This window comes from Tamandua tetradactyla, chromosome 19, assembly GCF_023851605.1.
Source record: "Tamandua tetradactyla isolate mTamTet1 chromosome 19, mTamTet1.pri, whole genome shotgun sequence".
Lineage (NCBI taxonomy): Eukaryota > Metazoa > Chordata > Mammalia > Pilosa > Myrmecophagidae > Tamandua > Tamandua tetradactyla.
The window spans coordinates 57,229,098-57,247,479 of record NC_135345.1 but is presented as its reverse complement, the minus strand read 5'-3'; the positions used below and the strand labels follow the sequence as shown (position 1 = coordinate 57,247,479).

The 18,382-nt window shown below is 41.1% G+C and overlaps 1 protein-coding gene across 4 annotated transcripts in view; it reads left to right on the top strand.

Annotated features, from left to right (window-relative positions):
• The window catches only part of HOPX (HOP homeobox), a 29,231-nt gene extending 13,405 nt beyond the window's left edge, over positions 1-15,826 (top strand). For 3 of the 4 annotated variants that reach the window (XM_077136933.1, XM_077136931.1, XM_077136930.1), the window contains exons 2-3: positions 8,583-8,739; positions 15,042-15,826. In XM_077136933.1, the coding sequence (XP_076993048.1) occupies positions 8,596-8,739; positions 15,042-15,119 (222 nt within the window). In that variant the 5' untranslated portion in view covers positions 8,583-8,595 and the 3' untranslated portion in view covers positions 15,120-15,826. Of the gene's footprint in view, positions 1-8,355; positions 8,477-8,582; positions 8,740-15,041 lie in introns of those variants that run through there. The other variant, XM_077136934.1, reaches the window with a different exon arrangement.
• The last annotated feature ends 2,556 nt before the right edge of the window (positions 15,827-18,382 follow it).

Genomic DNA, 18,382 nt, shown 5'->3' with positions numbered 1-18,382 from the left:
CATGAACAAATTACTTGAAAACAATTTCAATTTGGTCATTACTCTCATAGGCCAAGATAACCTTTAAAAATCTATTTACCAATTCATAGTATGTTTGTTCCTGCTTATTATCAACTTTCTCATTACTCATCTCCTATCCCATTAATGCCTCCTAATTAATAGTTAAGGGGAAAGAAGAAACTGGGGAGTGGTAATGAGAAAGAAGCAGAGAAACCATTATTTTTATGAAAATAGCACCAACAACTAAGCTCAAACCAGGGCACATCATAGAAGGGTCTAATGAGAAAACATGCTTATGATGTGGAATCCCCTCCCAACCCCTCCCCCCACCTACACACACTTTGTCAGTCTTAGGAAGTTCCATTCAGGGATACAGCTTATGATGATACCACATATATAGCATTTAATTAGTGAAAAAAAGTTCTGACTTCAGCGAATGTGCTGTACCATTTCAGAAAGATAAAAAGGAAATTGTAAACCACAAAGAGTGAAACTTATAAACAGTTTTTACTAGTTCGCCACCCAAGAGATTGCCTTCCAGTTACTAACTCACTGCCATTTGAAGAATAATATCTTCCATAAGAACAGCACTTTACAGTTTATAAATACATTCACTCTAGTAATGTCACACGAACCTTACAACAAAGCTGTGAACTGGAAAAAGTCATGTTTTGTAATTCCCCTATTCCACATGAGAGAAGTGGAGGCTCAGCAAAGCTGAATAACGTTTCAAATGATTAATTCTCAGGGCTGCCAATTATTTGACCTTTTTAAGATTGTAGCTTAAATTTCATTTTGTTCTTCATTCTGCTGGGTTTCTGAGGGGTTTCTAATGCGAGATGAAAGCTAACCTAAAGAAGAGCACCTGGAAAATAATAAGTTGAGCTAACAACTGCACGGAGCATATTTGAAAGCACACGTCAGATGTGTGATGATTTAAAATAAAGGAAGGTCAACAGCATTTCATATTTTCAAGCCACAGTCTAACTACCAAGAGACGTGCAAATCTAGAGTAGGGCTGAAACATCATACACTAAACGTGATGACATCTTTGCCTGATAAAACTTGTGGGAATAAGAAGTGCTTGGGATGATATGGCTATGGGAAACCAGCTGGAACAAAATGAATTAAAATGTAAGTTGGCATCTTTAATCCTCCTACCTCATCAGTCTCAGTGCAGCCTGTTCTGGGAGGACAGCATGCTTGCTGCTGGGGATTGGCAAGTTGTTCTCTGTGTGCCCATAACTGTTATACTGGGTCAAAAGTTAAGAGCTCTGACCTTACTGAACAAATTTCAACAAATCTCCCTTTATCTGTGCCTCAGTTTCCTCATGTGTAAAATGGAGCCAAAGCAAACTCAGCAGGGGGAGATTCTGTTGTCTCCAGTGCCTTAGTGTCATGCAGACACTAGGCTTTCCCGAGAGATGCAGTGAGGGTCTGCAGGAAGGCCGTGGAGCTAAGAGAATGAGGTTAGAGGGACCACCTTAGGTCAGCAATGGACTAACCCACAGTTGGAAAGGCTGACTGACCCCAGTCCCAAATCTTCACTAAAGTAATAGATGATGACTAAAATTAGAGCTCAAAGTTCCAAACAGTTGATTCAGTGTTATCTTAGAATTTCTGGCACAGTAGAACACCATGAGACTATATCAGGAGGCAAAAATCAATCCTGATGTTCATGAAATCACAACATGACCTACCTTTACTGCTAAAGCCAAAAAAAAAAGGTAGAATTCTGATTCTTTCCTGATGCTGTAGACAAGTTAGTCAGCCTTTCTTGATTGCAAAACAAGACTAAATCCATTCAGTTTTCTAGGAAAGCATTGTGAGAGAAATTAATTTATATCAAGCTGCTTTTGAACTGGAGCTCAGCACACCATGATATTACCATTTAAATATCTGAGCACACTATTTGATTTTGCATGTATATCCTGTTGTAAACCCATAGCCTATTCTCCATCTTTTTTACTTTTTCAGTCATCCTTCATCTTTGTTCTTCACTTTGTCATTTTAAAACTATCGCTTTGAAGAAAAAAAATGAGAAAAGTAAAAAAAGAAAAATTAAAAAAAAATAAAAGAAATAAAACCATCTCTTTGGTTTTCATTTGGATATTTTGATATTTACTTCTTTTTTGGCCAATAATTGATAGTTACTTTTTTTTATTAGAGAAGCTGTAGGTTTACAGAGATATCATGCATAAAATACAGAGTTCTCATATACCACCCTATTATTAACATGTTGCATTAGTAATAATTATTACATTTGTAATAATTCATGGAAGAACATTTTTATAATTGTACTGTTAATTATAGTCCCTCATTTACAATAGGGTTCAGTGTTTAACACATTTTTTTAAAGGGCAGAAACAAGTTCTGACTCCCAGGAGCTCGGTAGAAGAGAAAACAGTGACACTTTTGGCATAATACAGATAAAAGGTCTGCTTAATTAGTTTTCCATAATTTTTTTTAATTGTTCCTAGTGACCGATAGAAATAACCAAATTAGCATAGAGACAAGAATCTAAACTTGCAACAAATGCTTCAAATCCCCTCTGGGCTTGATCAGGAAATTCTTTTACACAGTATATAGTAAACATATGGAGCTTTTTATTCCCAAGAAATTGCACAGGCCAAAATTATATATAATTTCAAGAAGGGTATAGATATTATTTGTGGATAAAAATAATACATAACAGTTTTGGCAATACAATACGAGAAGTCCAGCATGTTTGACAGTACAAGTGTTGATGAGGATGTGGAGCAAAGAAGATGCTATGTGTTGCTGGTAGCAATGTAATTTTGGAAAATAACTTGACATAATGCTGTAAAGCCAAACACCACATACGTATGACCCTGCAGTTCTACTCCTAGTATATACTCTAGAGAAATCTTGTAAATGTGCTTCAGGAGACATACACAGGAATATTCAGAGAAGCAGTGTTCATAAAAGCAAAAACTTGGAAACAGCCCAAAGATCTATCGATAGGAAAAAGAGATAAATTGCGGTATATTCACAAAAGAGAAACAGCGTTGAAAATGGATGCACTTCTTTGAATGCAGAAGTGTGCATGAATCTTGGAAACAGTATTGAGTAAAAAAAAGCAATTCACAGGAGAATGATATATAGTCTGATACTGTTTTTATAAAACAAGCAAATATATGGTCTTTTAGAGATCCATAGATATGTGATAGAACTAAATTCGAAAGCAAAGAAATTATAAATACAAAATTCAGAATCATGATTTCCTCTGTGAGCAGGTCATAAAGGGATGGGATTGGGGAAGAGATAGCGATAGCTTCAATAGACTTGATAACACTTTAATTCTTAAATTGAGTGAGGTTCACTAGTGTTATTTAATTTACACTTTACAACTTAAATGTACATTATACATATTCTTTTGATATCTGATGATCTCCTGATAGAAAATCAGGGATGTTTAATTTACTTCCTTAATCTTCTAGGTAAACTTGATGGAGAACAGCTCTCATACTTTGCCTGAAAATGTTATTTAGTGCCAATAATCAAAGGAGTACCATTGATTTGATAAAGGATGCCTCTTTTTAAGAAAAAAAATTATACTTTCTAATTTAAAAGTAATAAATTCTCGTTATAAAAAATTTGGAAAACTAGGAAAGAATAAAGAAAAAAAAGATTTAGGTCATCCATAGTCCATAGTCTAGATATAACTGCTGTTAGTGTTTCATTATATTTTCCTCCAGTATTTTTTTCTCTATATATATATAATTAGAAGCAGTATAGCATTTAAAAATGAATTTTTCTATTTAGACTTAGAATTTCATTTCCCTGAAGATAGCAGTGAAGTCTGTGTCTGTATGTCATATTCCGATTCTGATATTCAGATTTGTTCTATAATATAAGTTGTCTATACATTTTAGCATTTCCCTAACTGGATTATTGAAGGAATTAGAGCAGGACTATCAAATTCAAGGTTACTAAATCTTCCACTGGAAACTCGTGTGATGGAGGTGGCAGGGTTTTCTTTTGATGACCTGACTTGGTTAAATACTGACCTCGATACAAAAATACATTTTTCCTTTTATTTTAAAAAGAGTTTAAGATTATTTCTGAATTTTTGAAAGCATAGAAAACACCTTTTTTCTATGCTTAATTCATAATTTTGAAGTCATTTTCTCCCAGTCCTGATGATATAGACAAAAGATTAATGACATGGTATCTAAATTTTTAATTCTACTGCATATTATTAAAAGACTCCCTCAATCTGCTGTCTAATCACATTTTGAGATGATTAGAAGATATTTTTAATGCATCTGTAAAGGTTTAAGGCAGAGGGCATTCCAAAACATTTATAGTTGATTTTAACGATTAAATTGCAAAATCTTGAAAGAAGCTGAAAATAACAAAATTCTCTTTTTTCTTAACCAGCCCATGTGCTAGCCTGGGAAAGCACATCAATATTCCGCTCCTTATTTGTCAGAGACCCTGACAGCTTGGGTGATTTCCCCCTCCTTCCAGTCAACCACCCCCACCCCTAAGCCTTCCCTTGGCTCAAGAGTAGTTCAGTAAGTGATATGTGGGGACATGCTCTCCCCCTGCAAAGACCCACCATTTCTCTTGGGGAGGTAAAGTACATCATTTTTCTTATTTAGCACTATATAAAATGCTTCAAGAGCTTACTGCTTCTGTGAAGTTCATAGTAAACATAAAGGAAATACAGGTTAAAGAAAACTGGAAGAAGGCTCTAAAGAGTAATCTACTAACTTTTTTCGCTTTTGGCCAGCTCACTGCAGGACCGGATATTTATGAGGAATATCTAAGGATATTTGCCTCTGATAACCTTCTTCTCTTGTTTTGATATTTGTGGCACTACAGAGTGGTCAGAATGGCTGGGAGAGGAAGGACAGGAGGCTAAATATGAGACCAAAGCAATTGTTGCTGGCTACTAGTTTGTAGCATTATCTGTGAGCTAGTTCATATAGGTAGATATTTTCAAAATAAATGACTGTAGGGTTAGGAAACAAAGTAGGGCTATTAGATTGGCATAACTCTCTATTCATGCTTTGGAATCAACATAGGAAAAAAAAACACCAGCAGTTTTAATTTAACTTCTTGAAAAGGTTTATGCATTATCTTCCCCAACCACAAAAGAAAAACACAACCACAGGACAAATTGCTCTTTGAAGAATGTTTCATAAGATATTAATAACCATGGCACCAATAGAGCTTGTGCTAAGATTAAAGTTTAAATCTCTTTAAATTTTTTTTTTTTTTAGTTCTTATCATCTGAAATTGTTTATAGACTACCTTCAGAGAAACTTCTCAACTATTTCCTCTTTGAGTTAGGAAACTTTATAAGGCCAGTGTTACTAGGACAACTTTGGTTTATAAATTTCCTGTAAATGAGAGAGAGAAAGAAGAAAAAACAGCAGCAAACACTTGTCAACCAAAGAGGGTGCAGTAACAGAGACTGAGCTTTATAGAGAATAACAGGTAGATCCTACTGTAGAGCTTAGACTATTCACTCCAAATTCTAGGTCAAGTTTGTTTGCTTGGTGCACCTTGGAGAAGTAGGTGCTTTCAAATGATCCTCCCACAGATCTTCTTAATAGCCAACCAAGTCCAATGGCTCTCACCCAGTTAACCCAAGGAGTTCTTTAAAGTAAACCAGAACCTCCCTCATGAAACCTCATACAAAGTCCTGTAACAGGAAGCCACAGAAATCTGGTAAAATGTAAGAACATTAGTAGTCCTTGAGTTTTCAAAGGGCAATCAGATGACCAAAAAGAAAAAAAAAAAACAGGAACGTGCATAGCAGCCCTTGAATCTGAATACGGTTTAGGAATATGTGCATTTGATGCATATTTTTGAAGGACTGGGGATTCTACAAAGGAGCAGCACAAATTTGATGGAAGATGCAGCATAATTGCGGAAATGGAATCAGATGGAATCTTTCTAGAGAAGGAAAGAAAATCAGAGGCAGCATTGCCCCTCTTCTGTGTTCATTTAGGCAAAATGAGCAGTCATGGATGGTTTTAGTGGATGACTTTGCCTGGAATTAGTGTCAAAGTCCGTGCCCATTCAAACTGGCAGTGAGCCTCTGCCTGCATTTAAACTGTTGCCCTACTGATTTTTATCTCAAACTAGAGACAGAGTTAACTGATAAGAAGTGTCTAGGAGAGCAAGGGACTGCAACAGAAGCTGAGGCTTTCCATTGTAGGGTGCTAGCCGCTCCCTGAGTGGCCTTGGGGACATTAGTCTTCCTGTACTTCATTCTCCTTGACTGTTAACAGGATATGACCAGAGGGGGTATTCGCCAAGGTCCTTTCCAGCCCTCAAGTTCTTTGTCAATGAAAGACTGGGATCAGTGTCAACAGGAGAAGAAGCTTTCTGACCTTGCTTGACCCTCTTCTACCTTAGTGTTGCAACAGGAATCAATCAATGCTATAGATTTTTAGGTGGTAGAGTCCAGAATCCCCCCAAAACACAGGAGATTTCGGTGACTTGACAACTGACTTAAGTCTAAGACCCTGTTACAGTAAGGATAGTTCCTTATCTTGCCTAGAGGATGGGGAAAGACATGTATTTAGAAAGAAGATGCAAGTCACAGTAGAAAAGGTTGTAACAGCACTGGGTACAGTAAGTAGGCAAGTCGTGGATTGTGGCTTATCCCCAGACACAAACCACATCAAAACTTACTCGGGGTTGTGCTGGATAATTTGGCAATTGTTTGTTAAAACAACAAGCCAATGTGATTCCCACACTTATGCTGTCTTTTACTGTCAGCAGCATCAAGTTTTGACCTGCCTTTATCAAATCCACAGCCAAGAACTTGAAGGCTCTAACTTCCTATAAATTCGAGAGAAGGGAGGAGTGCATATCTGTCAATGTTCTTTGCCCTGGTTCAGAAAAGCAACTTAGCTGCTTGGAGAACTTAGGAGGAAGTTGTATTGCCCAAACATCAGCTAGAGCAGTGTTTGGCCCTAAAGTAAGGAGATACAAGAGACCTTAAATCTTGTGATGGATCCTGCATTAATCAGAATTAATGAAACAGAACTGACAGGATGTATATATATATATATATATATATATGTACTTATGAAGAGATTTGAGACTTATAGGAATTGGCTCATGCAACTGTGATGATTTGCAAGTCCAAATTCTTTCTGCATGGCAGGTCCTAAGTTGGAAACTTGATGAAGGAGAAGCTGACTGGCTGAAGTAGAGATAGAAATTCTACTTTCTGACTGCTGAAATCCTCAAGTTTCACCTTAAGGCCTTCAAATGATTGGCTGAGGCTACTCTCGTTGCTGAAGGCACTAGATGTAATCAGCCGCAGATGCGATGAAATGAGTAGTGATTTAACTTCTTCCACGAAATACCCTGGTGGTAATAATCAGACCAGTGCTCACTGGATACCATAACCTAGCCAAGCTGACCTATGAAATTAACCATCACAGACCCACTTTCCCACCTTTCTAGTAAATTTTAGTACAACTATGGTGTATGTGTGTGTGTCGGTGGGGAGTAGGGGGAGATGTGTCAAAAGACAGTTAACTGTCCCGGTGCCTGCCCATGAAAAAAAAAAAAAGGACAGTTAGCTTTGGTTTTCCACAGTTGGGTCTGGAAGTCTTCCCCTCACCTGGGGCGGCAGGTAATGAAGTGGACTCCAGCATACTGCATGTACTAACCTGACCATGCTAGGAAGGGAACCGCCCCTAGTTGACTGGAGGCCATGGACTAGTGGCTTTAACTAGAAAATGATTGGGGGAGTGAAGGAAAGGAGCAGGAGGTTGCAGATTGCAAGAGTGGCCCAGGCAAGCCGTCAGGAGAAACGTCTTTTGTTGCTGTCTTCAGCTTTAGGAACAACTAGGGTAAATCACCCCTCCTCCCTGAACCTGTCTCCATCTCTGTAAAATGGAGAGCCTTTGAGAAGTAACTTCTGCCCCGTGGGTAAGATTTCTTTGAAGGAAATGGGGGGTGTACAGCTCTCTCTAGCGAGGACCTCGAAGTGCTGAACCACTTCAGCAGTAGAACTGACACTACTAGTGGGGCATCCCCGCAACGAACTCGGGCGTGCCCACCCTCGCGATCTGTCTGTCCCCAAGGAAGTCTGTCCCTGGGGGAGTTGGCTCCCCATCGCCGGAGGAAGCTTTTAAGGCGTTTTCTCAAAATCGGCTCGGTGCTTCCTCACTTTCCTCAGAGCCAGGAGGGCGCGCTGCGTCATCTTCCTCACCCCCACCCCCTCCATCCCCCAAGAAGGACCAAGGGCCCGGGGAAGGTTGCTGTAAAAATTCCCGGGGAAGCCTGGGGAGGCTCGAGGAGGAGCAGCTCAGCTGTAGCGGCATTTCAGGAGCATCCCGGGAAGTGCAGCCGGCGGCGGGAGGGCAGCCAGCCCCGCTCCCGCCACCTCCTGCAGCCACCGGTTCCTCGCGCCGCGCGGGGTGGGAGCGCAGGAGGAGGGGTCAGCCCCGCCCTCCAAGAGTGCGCCCGGCTGTAGGTGAGTTCAGACTGTGGGTGTCGGCGGTGCCCCCGATCTTGGTCGTTCCTTTCGTCCTGCCCTCCCGTTCCCTCGATCACTGCCGCCACTTCTCCCTCTCGTTCAGCCGCGCTAGGACCATGTCGACTCAGACCGCGAGCGGCCCCAGTGAGGACCAGGTGGAGATCCTGGAGTACAACTTCAACAAGGTCAACAAGCATCCGGACCCCGCCACGCTGTGTCTCATTGCGGCCGAGGCGGGCCTTTCGGAGGAGGAGACCCAGGTGAGCCCCGGGACGCACCCGCGCGCGCGGACCCCGGCTGCTCCGGGACCCGGGCCCGCGCCCACCCTCTCCGCCGCAGGGATCTCCTTCGCTCCCGCTTCCCGGCTTACGGCGCCTGTCCCTGATCTTTCATCACTTCTTGCCCCACCTCGGGAGTGCGATCCCGGGAACCCAGACCCTGCACCCCGCCCACCGCGGTAGCCCAGCTTTCGCTCTCCCGCCAGCGCCTTGTCTGCTCCTCCACCCCCGACCCGCGGTAGTTCTCCCGGGAGCTGCTTAGAACCTTCACCCTGCTTTCCCTTTGCTTTTCCACTTCTTGCCCTTACAGCCCAGCACAAACGCTTTCTCCCCTCTCCGTGTTGGGAGCAGCGTCTCTGGCCCGCTCTTGTCTCGCTTTCTCCTGTCCAGGGTCTGCTCCGGGCGCTGACCGAAAGCTACGGGAGATGTGCCTTTGGCGCTCTCTGCGCCTGGCGCCCTCGATCTAGTCTCTTTCGGAGCTGAAGGACGTTGGCGGTCATCTATAAGATCAGCCCTCAGGCTTGGCAAATGTGGAAACTGAAACCTAGAGGACGGGAGTGAGACAATTGCCAGGATTGGATGGGTTGTTCGCAGTACAGCTGCGTGTAGAAATCCGCCTCCAAGTTCCAGCTCCACGCTCTGTCCACATCACGCGGTGATATCCCCCTTACTTGTAGACGTAAAATTATAGCCAGGAAGATTTGATTCAAATTTTAAAAAAAGACTCCTTGTCTTTTTCTGGAGATTTAGAGTCTTTTTTTCTGGAGATTCTTACGAAAGTAGACACCTGACATTTCAGTTGAAGGGAGTGGAAGCAGATGGACCCTTCAGCACAGTGATTTATCTGGTTTTTAAAGCTCAGGTTTTAATGTTATCCTGAAAATTACTTAGAGCAAAGAATGCAAGACTGCCCATGACTATTACTGCCCCCCTCTCCCAGGTGCAGTGTTGGCTCCTGAAACTGACTTAAAAAATTTTTTTTTTATCCCTGTGTGCTCTGACACCTATTTTCCCTTAAATCATGGAAAGACAGTTATGCATGATTATACTTGGAAAAACTTGGAACTCATCTTGTTCTTCTTGGTAGGAGCAGACTTCACTTCAAATCCCTATTCTAAAGCCAAAGCTGAGACCTTCTTTTCCTTCTGATTTTATAGGTTAGAGCACAGGCATTTTGTACTCTCCTGACCACAGACTGTGCTCAGTGATAAAGGGTGCGCCAGTGGGCCCTAGAACGGAGACCTCGGACCCCAAGACCAAAATGATTTTTATTAATTCTCACTTTGTAAGACTCACTTTGAAGAGAGAATACTCTCATTCATAGGTCAAAAAGAAAGGCAAACGTATCTGTTTTTAGCAAGTGGAACAGCTGTCTGGCTAACCAGAACCAGAGCGTAATGGAAGGCGATTTACTGTGACCCAAGTCTAATAGCTCAGATTTCTTTGAACTTCCAGAGGAGGCAGCCTGCTGAAGTTTTATCATTTAAAATCCCACACTATATTTAGAAATAAGGAATGACTGAGAGAAAATAATGCATCTTTTAAAACCAAGCCTGTGAGTTATTGTAGGCAGAGTACCAACCAGGGGTCTAGCCCCTTCTCAGCCCCTGTTTCTCCTGGGGTCAAATTACATTCATTTCTCTTACCTGCAAAGCAGAATGTTGACCTTTCTAAAGAGCAGTGTTTCCCAAGGCACTATTCCAATAACTGTCTAAAAAATTAACTCATGTACTCCTCATAACAAAATTGCAAGGTACGTACTATTAGCCCAATTATGCAGATAGTGGAATTGAGGCACAGAAAGGTTAAAGGACTTCCCCATAACCACACAACTAGGAGGTAGCAAAGCTGAGATTTGAACTCAGGAAGTGTAGCTCCAGAGTCTAGGCTGTGATGCTGTGTCTGCAGAGGGAGAAGGGAAACAACAGGGTGGGGTTGGGAGAGAAGGACTGAAACTCAATTTATGCTGTATTTCTTCCTGAAAAACTTCCATGCATTAAGCAACAGTCATCCAGGCTATTTTCAAACTTTCCTTGAGATTCACTTGCTATTAAGGAATTGAAATGAGATCAGGTGAGGGAAATAAAAAAGACACCTGCATCTTCCTATGCTTGAGGTCAGCCAGTTTGATATAGCAGGTTATCTGTACAGCAGGTTCACCCACCCCTCTCACACAGCCCTTCTTCTAATTCTCTTCTGCTGTCTTCAAGTGATAGACCTGGCCCCCAGATCAGTGGGTATGGAGGTGAGTCAGCCTCTTAAGCAAGGCCTCTGGCTTCCTCTTCCTGCCCCTGGGGCCAACACTCAGGGCAATCACACCTTCTTCCTCCCTGCAGCTCTGCTTGCCCCTTTGAGTTCCCACTAGACATGCAGAGAAGCATCTGAGATCACAGAGCTCAGAGAGAGGCAAAATTGAGCAAGTTCAGGGAAAGAGCCTTCCTGGGTAGCTCAGGATACCCGTTCTTTGTCATCTGGATTGGGTCTCACCTTCCAACTTCCCCTCTCTACACCCCCATGTGAACTGGTGGTAAGAATGGTTTCCTCTTTAATGTTCTCAAGAAATGTTTGCTCCTAAAGTATCTAATTTTTTTTTAAAGCATCTTCTGGAGGTACAATGCCCAACCATGAACTCTCAGGCATTAATAAAATTGTTAATTATAGCAGGTCTTATAGGGATCCTCTAAATAGCTCCATGGAGACCACAGTCTGCTTGGCCTACATATGAACAGCATCTGGTATCAGCACTTCCCATTTCTATACTTTATTAGTGTTGTCCCTTTCCACCAAGGAAGAGTTACCAAAGCCAATGTCTCATGTGCCTGGCTCTTCAGCCTTCCCTAGACCTGCCCACTTCCAGAGACAGAATCACATTCCTCATTTTCCTAAAACGAGTAATAATTCAGAAGATAAAAATAAGCAGGAGATGTTCTCATGAGATAGTTAACTAGAATTAAGTCATACTTTTGAAGCTTTGGCAGGGTCAAGGGGGAGTAAGAGGATGAAACATTCTCTGACAAGGGGGCTTTCTGACCTCTTCATGACTGTTTCCACAGAAAAACAAGGTCCTCTGAGTGAGGCAAAGGGTGCTCTAACAGACAGAAGTAATATTTTAAATTGTTCTTGCTGAGAGCCCAGACTAGGTTTTTTTTCATGACCATAATCTAAATATCTCCAGCATTTAGATTCGATGAAATTTTACAGAATCCTCATCTCTGTGTCTCATTTTGGAGGGATTGTTAGAAGGGGCTGCAAAAAGAGACCTCTAAGAGGTTGGGATGATCTGGCTTTTTCTTTTATCACTAATTCAAGCCCAGTGTAGCTAGCATTGGTCCTTAGAGAAGTTTCCAGTATTTTATCTCTTCTTTTTTTTTTTTTGTCTGTCTGTTTGATTGTTTGTCTTTTTTTTCTTTTTCTTTTTCCTTTTCTTTTTTTTACTATTATTATTTTTTTTTTATTTTTTTCCTCTATATTAACATTCTATATCTTTTTCTGTTGTTTTGCTAGTTCTTTTCCTAAATCGATGCAAATGTACTAAGAAATGATGATCATGCATGCATTTATCTCTTCTTGATGTCCTATTCCCAGAACTCAGGGGTTTGAACTGTTGGATGTTTTATCAGAGAAATAAAGACCTCTAAAGATCTCCCCTTGAAAAGAATGAAATGTTCGTTACTGGAGAAAAGCACAGTAGCAATGTTATTTTGCTCCAAACCCTTCCAGTCACAGTGTCTAATTATCATCTGTTCACCCAGCGTAAATAAATCCCCATCAGTGGGTAAGGGTAACGAGGGTATTCATTTATAAGTAAGCCAGGGATGAATGTCTTTCCCAGGGGATAACTGAAACAAAGAAAAGAAGAATAAAGGTGGAGAACTAGTATTGATGTGAGTGAGATGTGATATGATTCAGCTCTAGAGAAGAAACAAAAGGCAAGAGAAGTGCCTAATAGATTTTGTAGGACAGCAAATTGGTTAGATACATTACTATATATTTGAAGATTAAAAAAAAATCTTCAGAAAACAGTTGGGCTTTTCTTGAACTCCCTCTGTACTACCCCCCAATTCTAGGGTTTGATTTCTAAGCATTTGGATGCCAACTCACACATTCACAAATGTGCTCCACGCTGAAGTTATTTTTAGTTGCCCTACATGCATATTCTGCTTCATTATAGTGTAAAATTGTAGGTCGCTGTTCTGAATGAAACCAAATCAACCATTTTGTCTTATATGAATCCTGATAGAAAATCCTCCAGATTGTAATTAGTCTTAAAAGCTCTATTTATTCAGCTCTAGCACCTGGAAACCCTATTTAATCGAACTATGTGACCTTGAACTCCCCACTAACTAATAAATGGAATCGGAGCCATGCTGCTCTATAGGCGTTCTCCTTGAGGTCTTATTGCCTAGAGTCACTTCTCTCTCTGTGGTTTTCACCTTTCTTCAGACCTTGAGCTTATGTTCAACTCCCTTTTAGCTCCCTAGGTCTTTGAAGAGATGAGATATTTCTCAGTATGTCCCTAGAGCCCACCCGATTTGTCCTAGGTTGGAACGGCAATCTGGGCAGGCATCAGCCTGTGCTAAGTCAGGAGGCCCCTAGACATCATCTCCATCAGCACATCCCATATCTGGCGTCTCACAGCTGTGCTCTTTGTGCTTCCTTTCTGTCCCCTTGTGCCCTTGCTCTTAGAATTGGTGAATTTTAGAAAACCTAGAAAGGTCAACAGAGACCCCATAAACTTACCTCTTCGTTTGCAGTTGAGTTAGCTAGCACTCTGTTTTTAGGGACATGCCCAAGTCCTCACAGCCAGTTGATTATAACATACCTTCTTCTTGTGAAGAGCTGGGACTGCAAACCACCCTGCACCCCTTCCCCTGCACAGTGGTCACTCACCCAAGCAGCTTGCCTGTTTGTGCCAGTGTAACATGCAAACAGTATCATTCTCATCGTATGCCATGATGTGTGAAAGGTTGGGAAATACAGAAGGAAAACAGGGGTTGGGGTCCAGACTTCCTGTAGAACCCTCTAACTCAATTCCTTCATTGTAGAGCAATGTTTTTGCTGCTTCGAACTTGTTTTCTAAAAATCCCAGTTCCTCTCTGGCTGTCTTGATTCAGACCCTATCCCTGTTTCCCAAATAAGTCTCCTTAAGCCCTCTTTAGGAAGTTCCCCAACCTTTCAGTAGCATAATGAAGACAGTCATTGACTTATCAAGAATGTACCACATTGCCTTCTAAAATGGAATTTTCTTCCTTTCTTTTTTTTTGACATGGGCAGGCACCGGGAATTGAACCCGGGTCTCCGGCATGGCAGGCAGGAACTCTGCCTGCTGAGCCACCATGGCCCGCCCATAAAATTTTCTTTAAATCCTACATCATACTATGTGTAGACCTTCTCCATCTGGGCCCCTCCCTAAATCTATGGTCACTTTTATGAGGTTTGAATATTTGAGTCACACAGAGCTGGGAAATTCTGAGTAAACATGGTGGACCCACTCTGTCTTCTCCAACCATTCAGTGGCCCTAGGGCAGGAGAGCTTCTCAGGCCTATGCCACATATTCCCGAGAAAGGAGCACTCCAGGTTGTCTAGAGCATAGTGAGTCATTCATTTTATTTAACAAATACTTGCTAAGCACTGCTGAAGAGCAAGAGCCTTGGTGGAATCAGTGCGTAATGAGATAGAGCAGCCGTAAGAGCTATCTGGAAGCACTTCAGTTTCTTTTTTTCATGCAACAAACATTCACTAATCCCTATTAAACCCTTGTGGTAGGACCTAGGGATGCTATGGTGATAGAATGACTACAGTTTCTACTTTCACAGGTCTTACGTTCTAGAGGGGAAGGTAGACTAAAAAGTGAATGTATGATGTGTAAAGAATATATCTCAATAAAATTGCATTTTTAACAAGTGAATGTACAAGTAAATAAATGAAGAAATTACAAATTCTGAAAGGTCTGTGAAGGTACAACAAAATGTTGAAATAGGGAATGAGAAGGTGGATGGGGACCCCACTTTAGATAGAACTGTCAGGGAAGGTTTCATTGAGAAAACTCTATTTAAGAGACCTAAGAATGAGAGGGAAATTGTCAACATTCTGGGTATCAGAAACAGCATGTGCAATGGTCCTCAGGTAGAAAAGGTATTTCAGTGAGAAGAGCCATCCCCATTGACACATCCCTTGTTACCCTCCTTTCCAGTTGAGCGACAAAAACTACCTTTTGGAAGGGAAATGAATGTTTCAGCTTTTCGGTATGAGACAGGTCATTTTGCCTATTTTCTTCCTCCAGAAATGGTTCAAGCAGCGCCTGGCGCAGTGGCGGCGGTCAGAAGGCCTGCCTTCAGAGTGCGGATCTGTTACGGACTGAGATGATGGGCATCTGCAGCTTCCTTTCATGAAAACCATCTGCTGTTTCTCTCCTTAGCTTAGTCAAGCTATTTTGTTTTTTCAGTGTAGTACTGTATGTTCCATTGTTAGCTGTCCTGCTATGTAACACGATGTTATATTTTTTTTCAATGTGCATAACCAGAAAAGAAGATAATACGGAAGCTATGTGCAGCTTCTGTGTAAAGTGGTGACTTCGCTGGGAATGTGGCATGGACATATTTCCCTTTGGGTCATGATGATGGTGGTGAAAACTACTAGTTTGCTTTTGACCATCACCTCCCAGTAACAATTTACAGTTATCCACTTTAGAGCAAGCAAGCCTCTGTTAAAAAGAGTACTAGACCAAGAGGGGGAAATATTTCCTTCTGAATGTAATTCTCCTAGTCATTTTCCCTGTATTTCATTTAAATACATGGATGATTGCGTGAGAATACAGAGGAGGATTCGAGTCATTCAAATTTCATAAAGCAGTTTCCTGGACTATAGGTGCATTAGCTTGGAAAGAACCCAATTAAGCTAGAAGGCTGAAACAACAACTGGCAGAAAAGCAAGTAACTAAGAAAAATCCATAGTCTTGAATTTACCTTATTTTAAATGCATCTGTTAAATTTATTTTGCTAAATGAAATGAACTGCTTTTTGTCTCTGAAATGAAAATATTCTTAATAAAAACTTTAATTGCCTAAGACTGCCTTGAGTCTTCTGTAGATTTTTAATGGAATAATAAGCATATCAAAAAGAAACTGATTCATTTCCCAGTGCCTGCCCATGCAAAATAAATAAATAAAAATAAACTGAACGGTTCCTACACAGAAACAGACTGGTCAAAAGGGCTGGCATTTTCCAAATCCTTGCTACTCAAAAGTGTGATCCAAGGACCGGCATCACCAGCATTAGACATGAGCATGTTAAAACTACAGAATGTCAGGCCCCAGTCTGGACCTATGGAATCAGAACTTGCATTTTTCACAAGGTTCCCAAGTGATTTGTTTGCACATTAATGTTTGAGAAGCACTGTTCTAAAGGACTGTGCAGTCAATCTCTCTTTTTTTTTTTTTTTTGCTTGGGCTGGCACCAGGAATCTGCAGTCAATTTGATTTATTATTATAGGATGTTAAAAAATTTAATATTTATCAGTTAAGATTGTGTTTGATTGCATGGTCCAGAAACTTGATTACAGTGGATGAATTATGTAGTCTTTTTTGTTTGTTTGACTTCACATAAGATATCAGAAGGTAAAGAGTCCAGGGCTGTTGGAGTGGTTCCCTAGTATTGTCAAAGACCTAAAGTCATTCTGTCTTCCTACTTTGCCATGCTTAGCATGTGCCTCCTGCACTTGTGGAAGCAAGATGGATACTCAGGTACTGTGTCTTTATTCCAAACCAAAAAAGGAGGAAGACCAAAAGGCAAATGCCCACTAAGACCCTCCCCTTTTAAAAAGGTTTCCTGGAAGCTCCAACCTAGCAAATGTCCACCTGCATCTCACTGGCCAGAAGCAGGTCCCATGGTCACCTCTAGCTGCAAGTGAGTCTGGGAAGATGAATATTTTTAATTGGACATATTGTGACATAGTGCAAAATTAGGGTTCTGTTAGCAGGAAAAAATGAGAGGATGGATATTGGAAAGATCACTGGCAGAATCTGCCGATTCAGCTGGAATGACTCTGGTATAAGCTTCTGAAATCTTGTCTACATACAATGTGGCATAGTCTTCCCAGTTTATTAAAATAAAGGGCCTAAAATAAACAACATAAACTGTTTATTCAGAATACCAAAGTTTACAAGAGCCCATTAAAAATCTCTGGCAAGCTTCCTGTTCCTCTACCTTAAAACATTCCTTCTGTAAACAAATCCACAGGGAACCAGGAGGTGAACTGAGCAGACTCATATCCGGCATACTGCCCTGCAACCTAATTAGTGGTGATCAGTCAACTGTCAGCACCCAAAGCTGGGTGCTTGCATCACTTTCTGGAAAAAAAGAAGGGTGAAGGTGGGAATGAGGCAGGGAAAATATCCATAATAAATGCCTGGCATTTAGAAAGCATTTTTTACCTTTCAAAGTGGACACAGACAGACAACCAAAATTTTCCCTGTGTCCAGCAATGAGAGAGATGCTAAGCTAGGTCTAAGACCCAAGGCAGAGGTTTTTCCAGCACTTCATCCCTTTCAGAGCCATGAATCAAGAACAGTCCAGGAAAAGAAGAGTTAAGCAGCTTTGCAGAGCGTGTGCCTTCAGCTTGGGGCCAGAAGCACCATTTATGGCAGAAAGATCACTTTCTGTGCTTATCTTGGCCTAGGAATCTAGCGTCCTTGAATGGCATGTGTTGGGAGGGAAGGAAGATTCAGTGTCCTTTTAAATGTGAATTTGTTACCAATATTAATCTCCTTGAGTTTTCTTTGTCAACGGTAAAACAGCTACCAAAAGAAAGTGCTTTGTAAGTAATGCTAATAATTATTGCTACAAAGTACTAAAGAAGACAGAGCAGGATTATTTTTTAAAAAACAACAAAAAAGTTTTTATTGTATAATATTTATACAAAACAAAGAAAAAAGCAGTAATTTCCAAAGCACACTTCAACAAGTAGTTATAGAACAGATTCTAAGTTTGTCCTGGGCTATATTCCATAGTCCCAGATTTTTTTTTTAGCTGCTCCAAAATACTGGCGTCTAGAAGGAATATTAATATAGTATTCAGCAGCCACACTCATTTGTTATATCCGATTTTCTCTATTACACCTCCTCCTTCTTCTTTAATCCCTCTCCCAATCTATAGAGATCTTTGGGGAATGCCTATTCTGACTTTTTCATATTGAGGAGGAGTATAGACACTAAAGGATAGGGAGGTGTAATTGATAATCCTGGAGAGGCTAGTTCCTTTGAGTTTCAAGATTTATCTGACCTAGGAACCCTCTGGAAATTATATGTTCCAGGAAGGCAAACCTAGTGCATGAAACCTTTACAGAGTCTCAGTTCAAGGCCTAAGTGTTCTTAAGAGTCAACAAGAGACACTGGTTGAGGTTTAGCAAATCATGACAATTAGCACTATCTAATTGGAGGTTGCATAAGAGCAGCCTCCAAAACATCCTCCTGACTCCATTTGATCTCTCTTGCCCACTGATGCCTAATTTTATTACACTTCTTTCCCCCCTTTTGGCCAGGAATGTGTTGGCAATCCCACAGTGCCAAGGCCAGACTCATCCAGCGGAGTCATACTCCACGTTGTCAGGGAGATTTTTCAGCCCTGA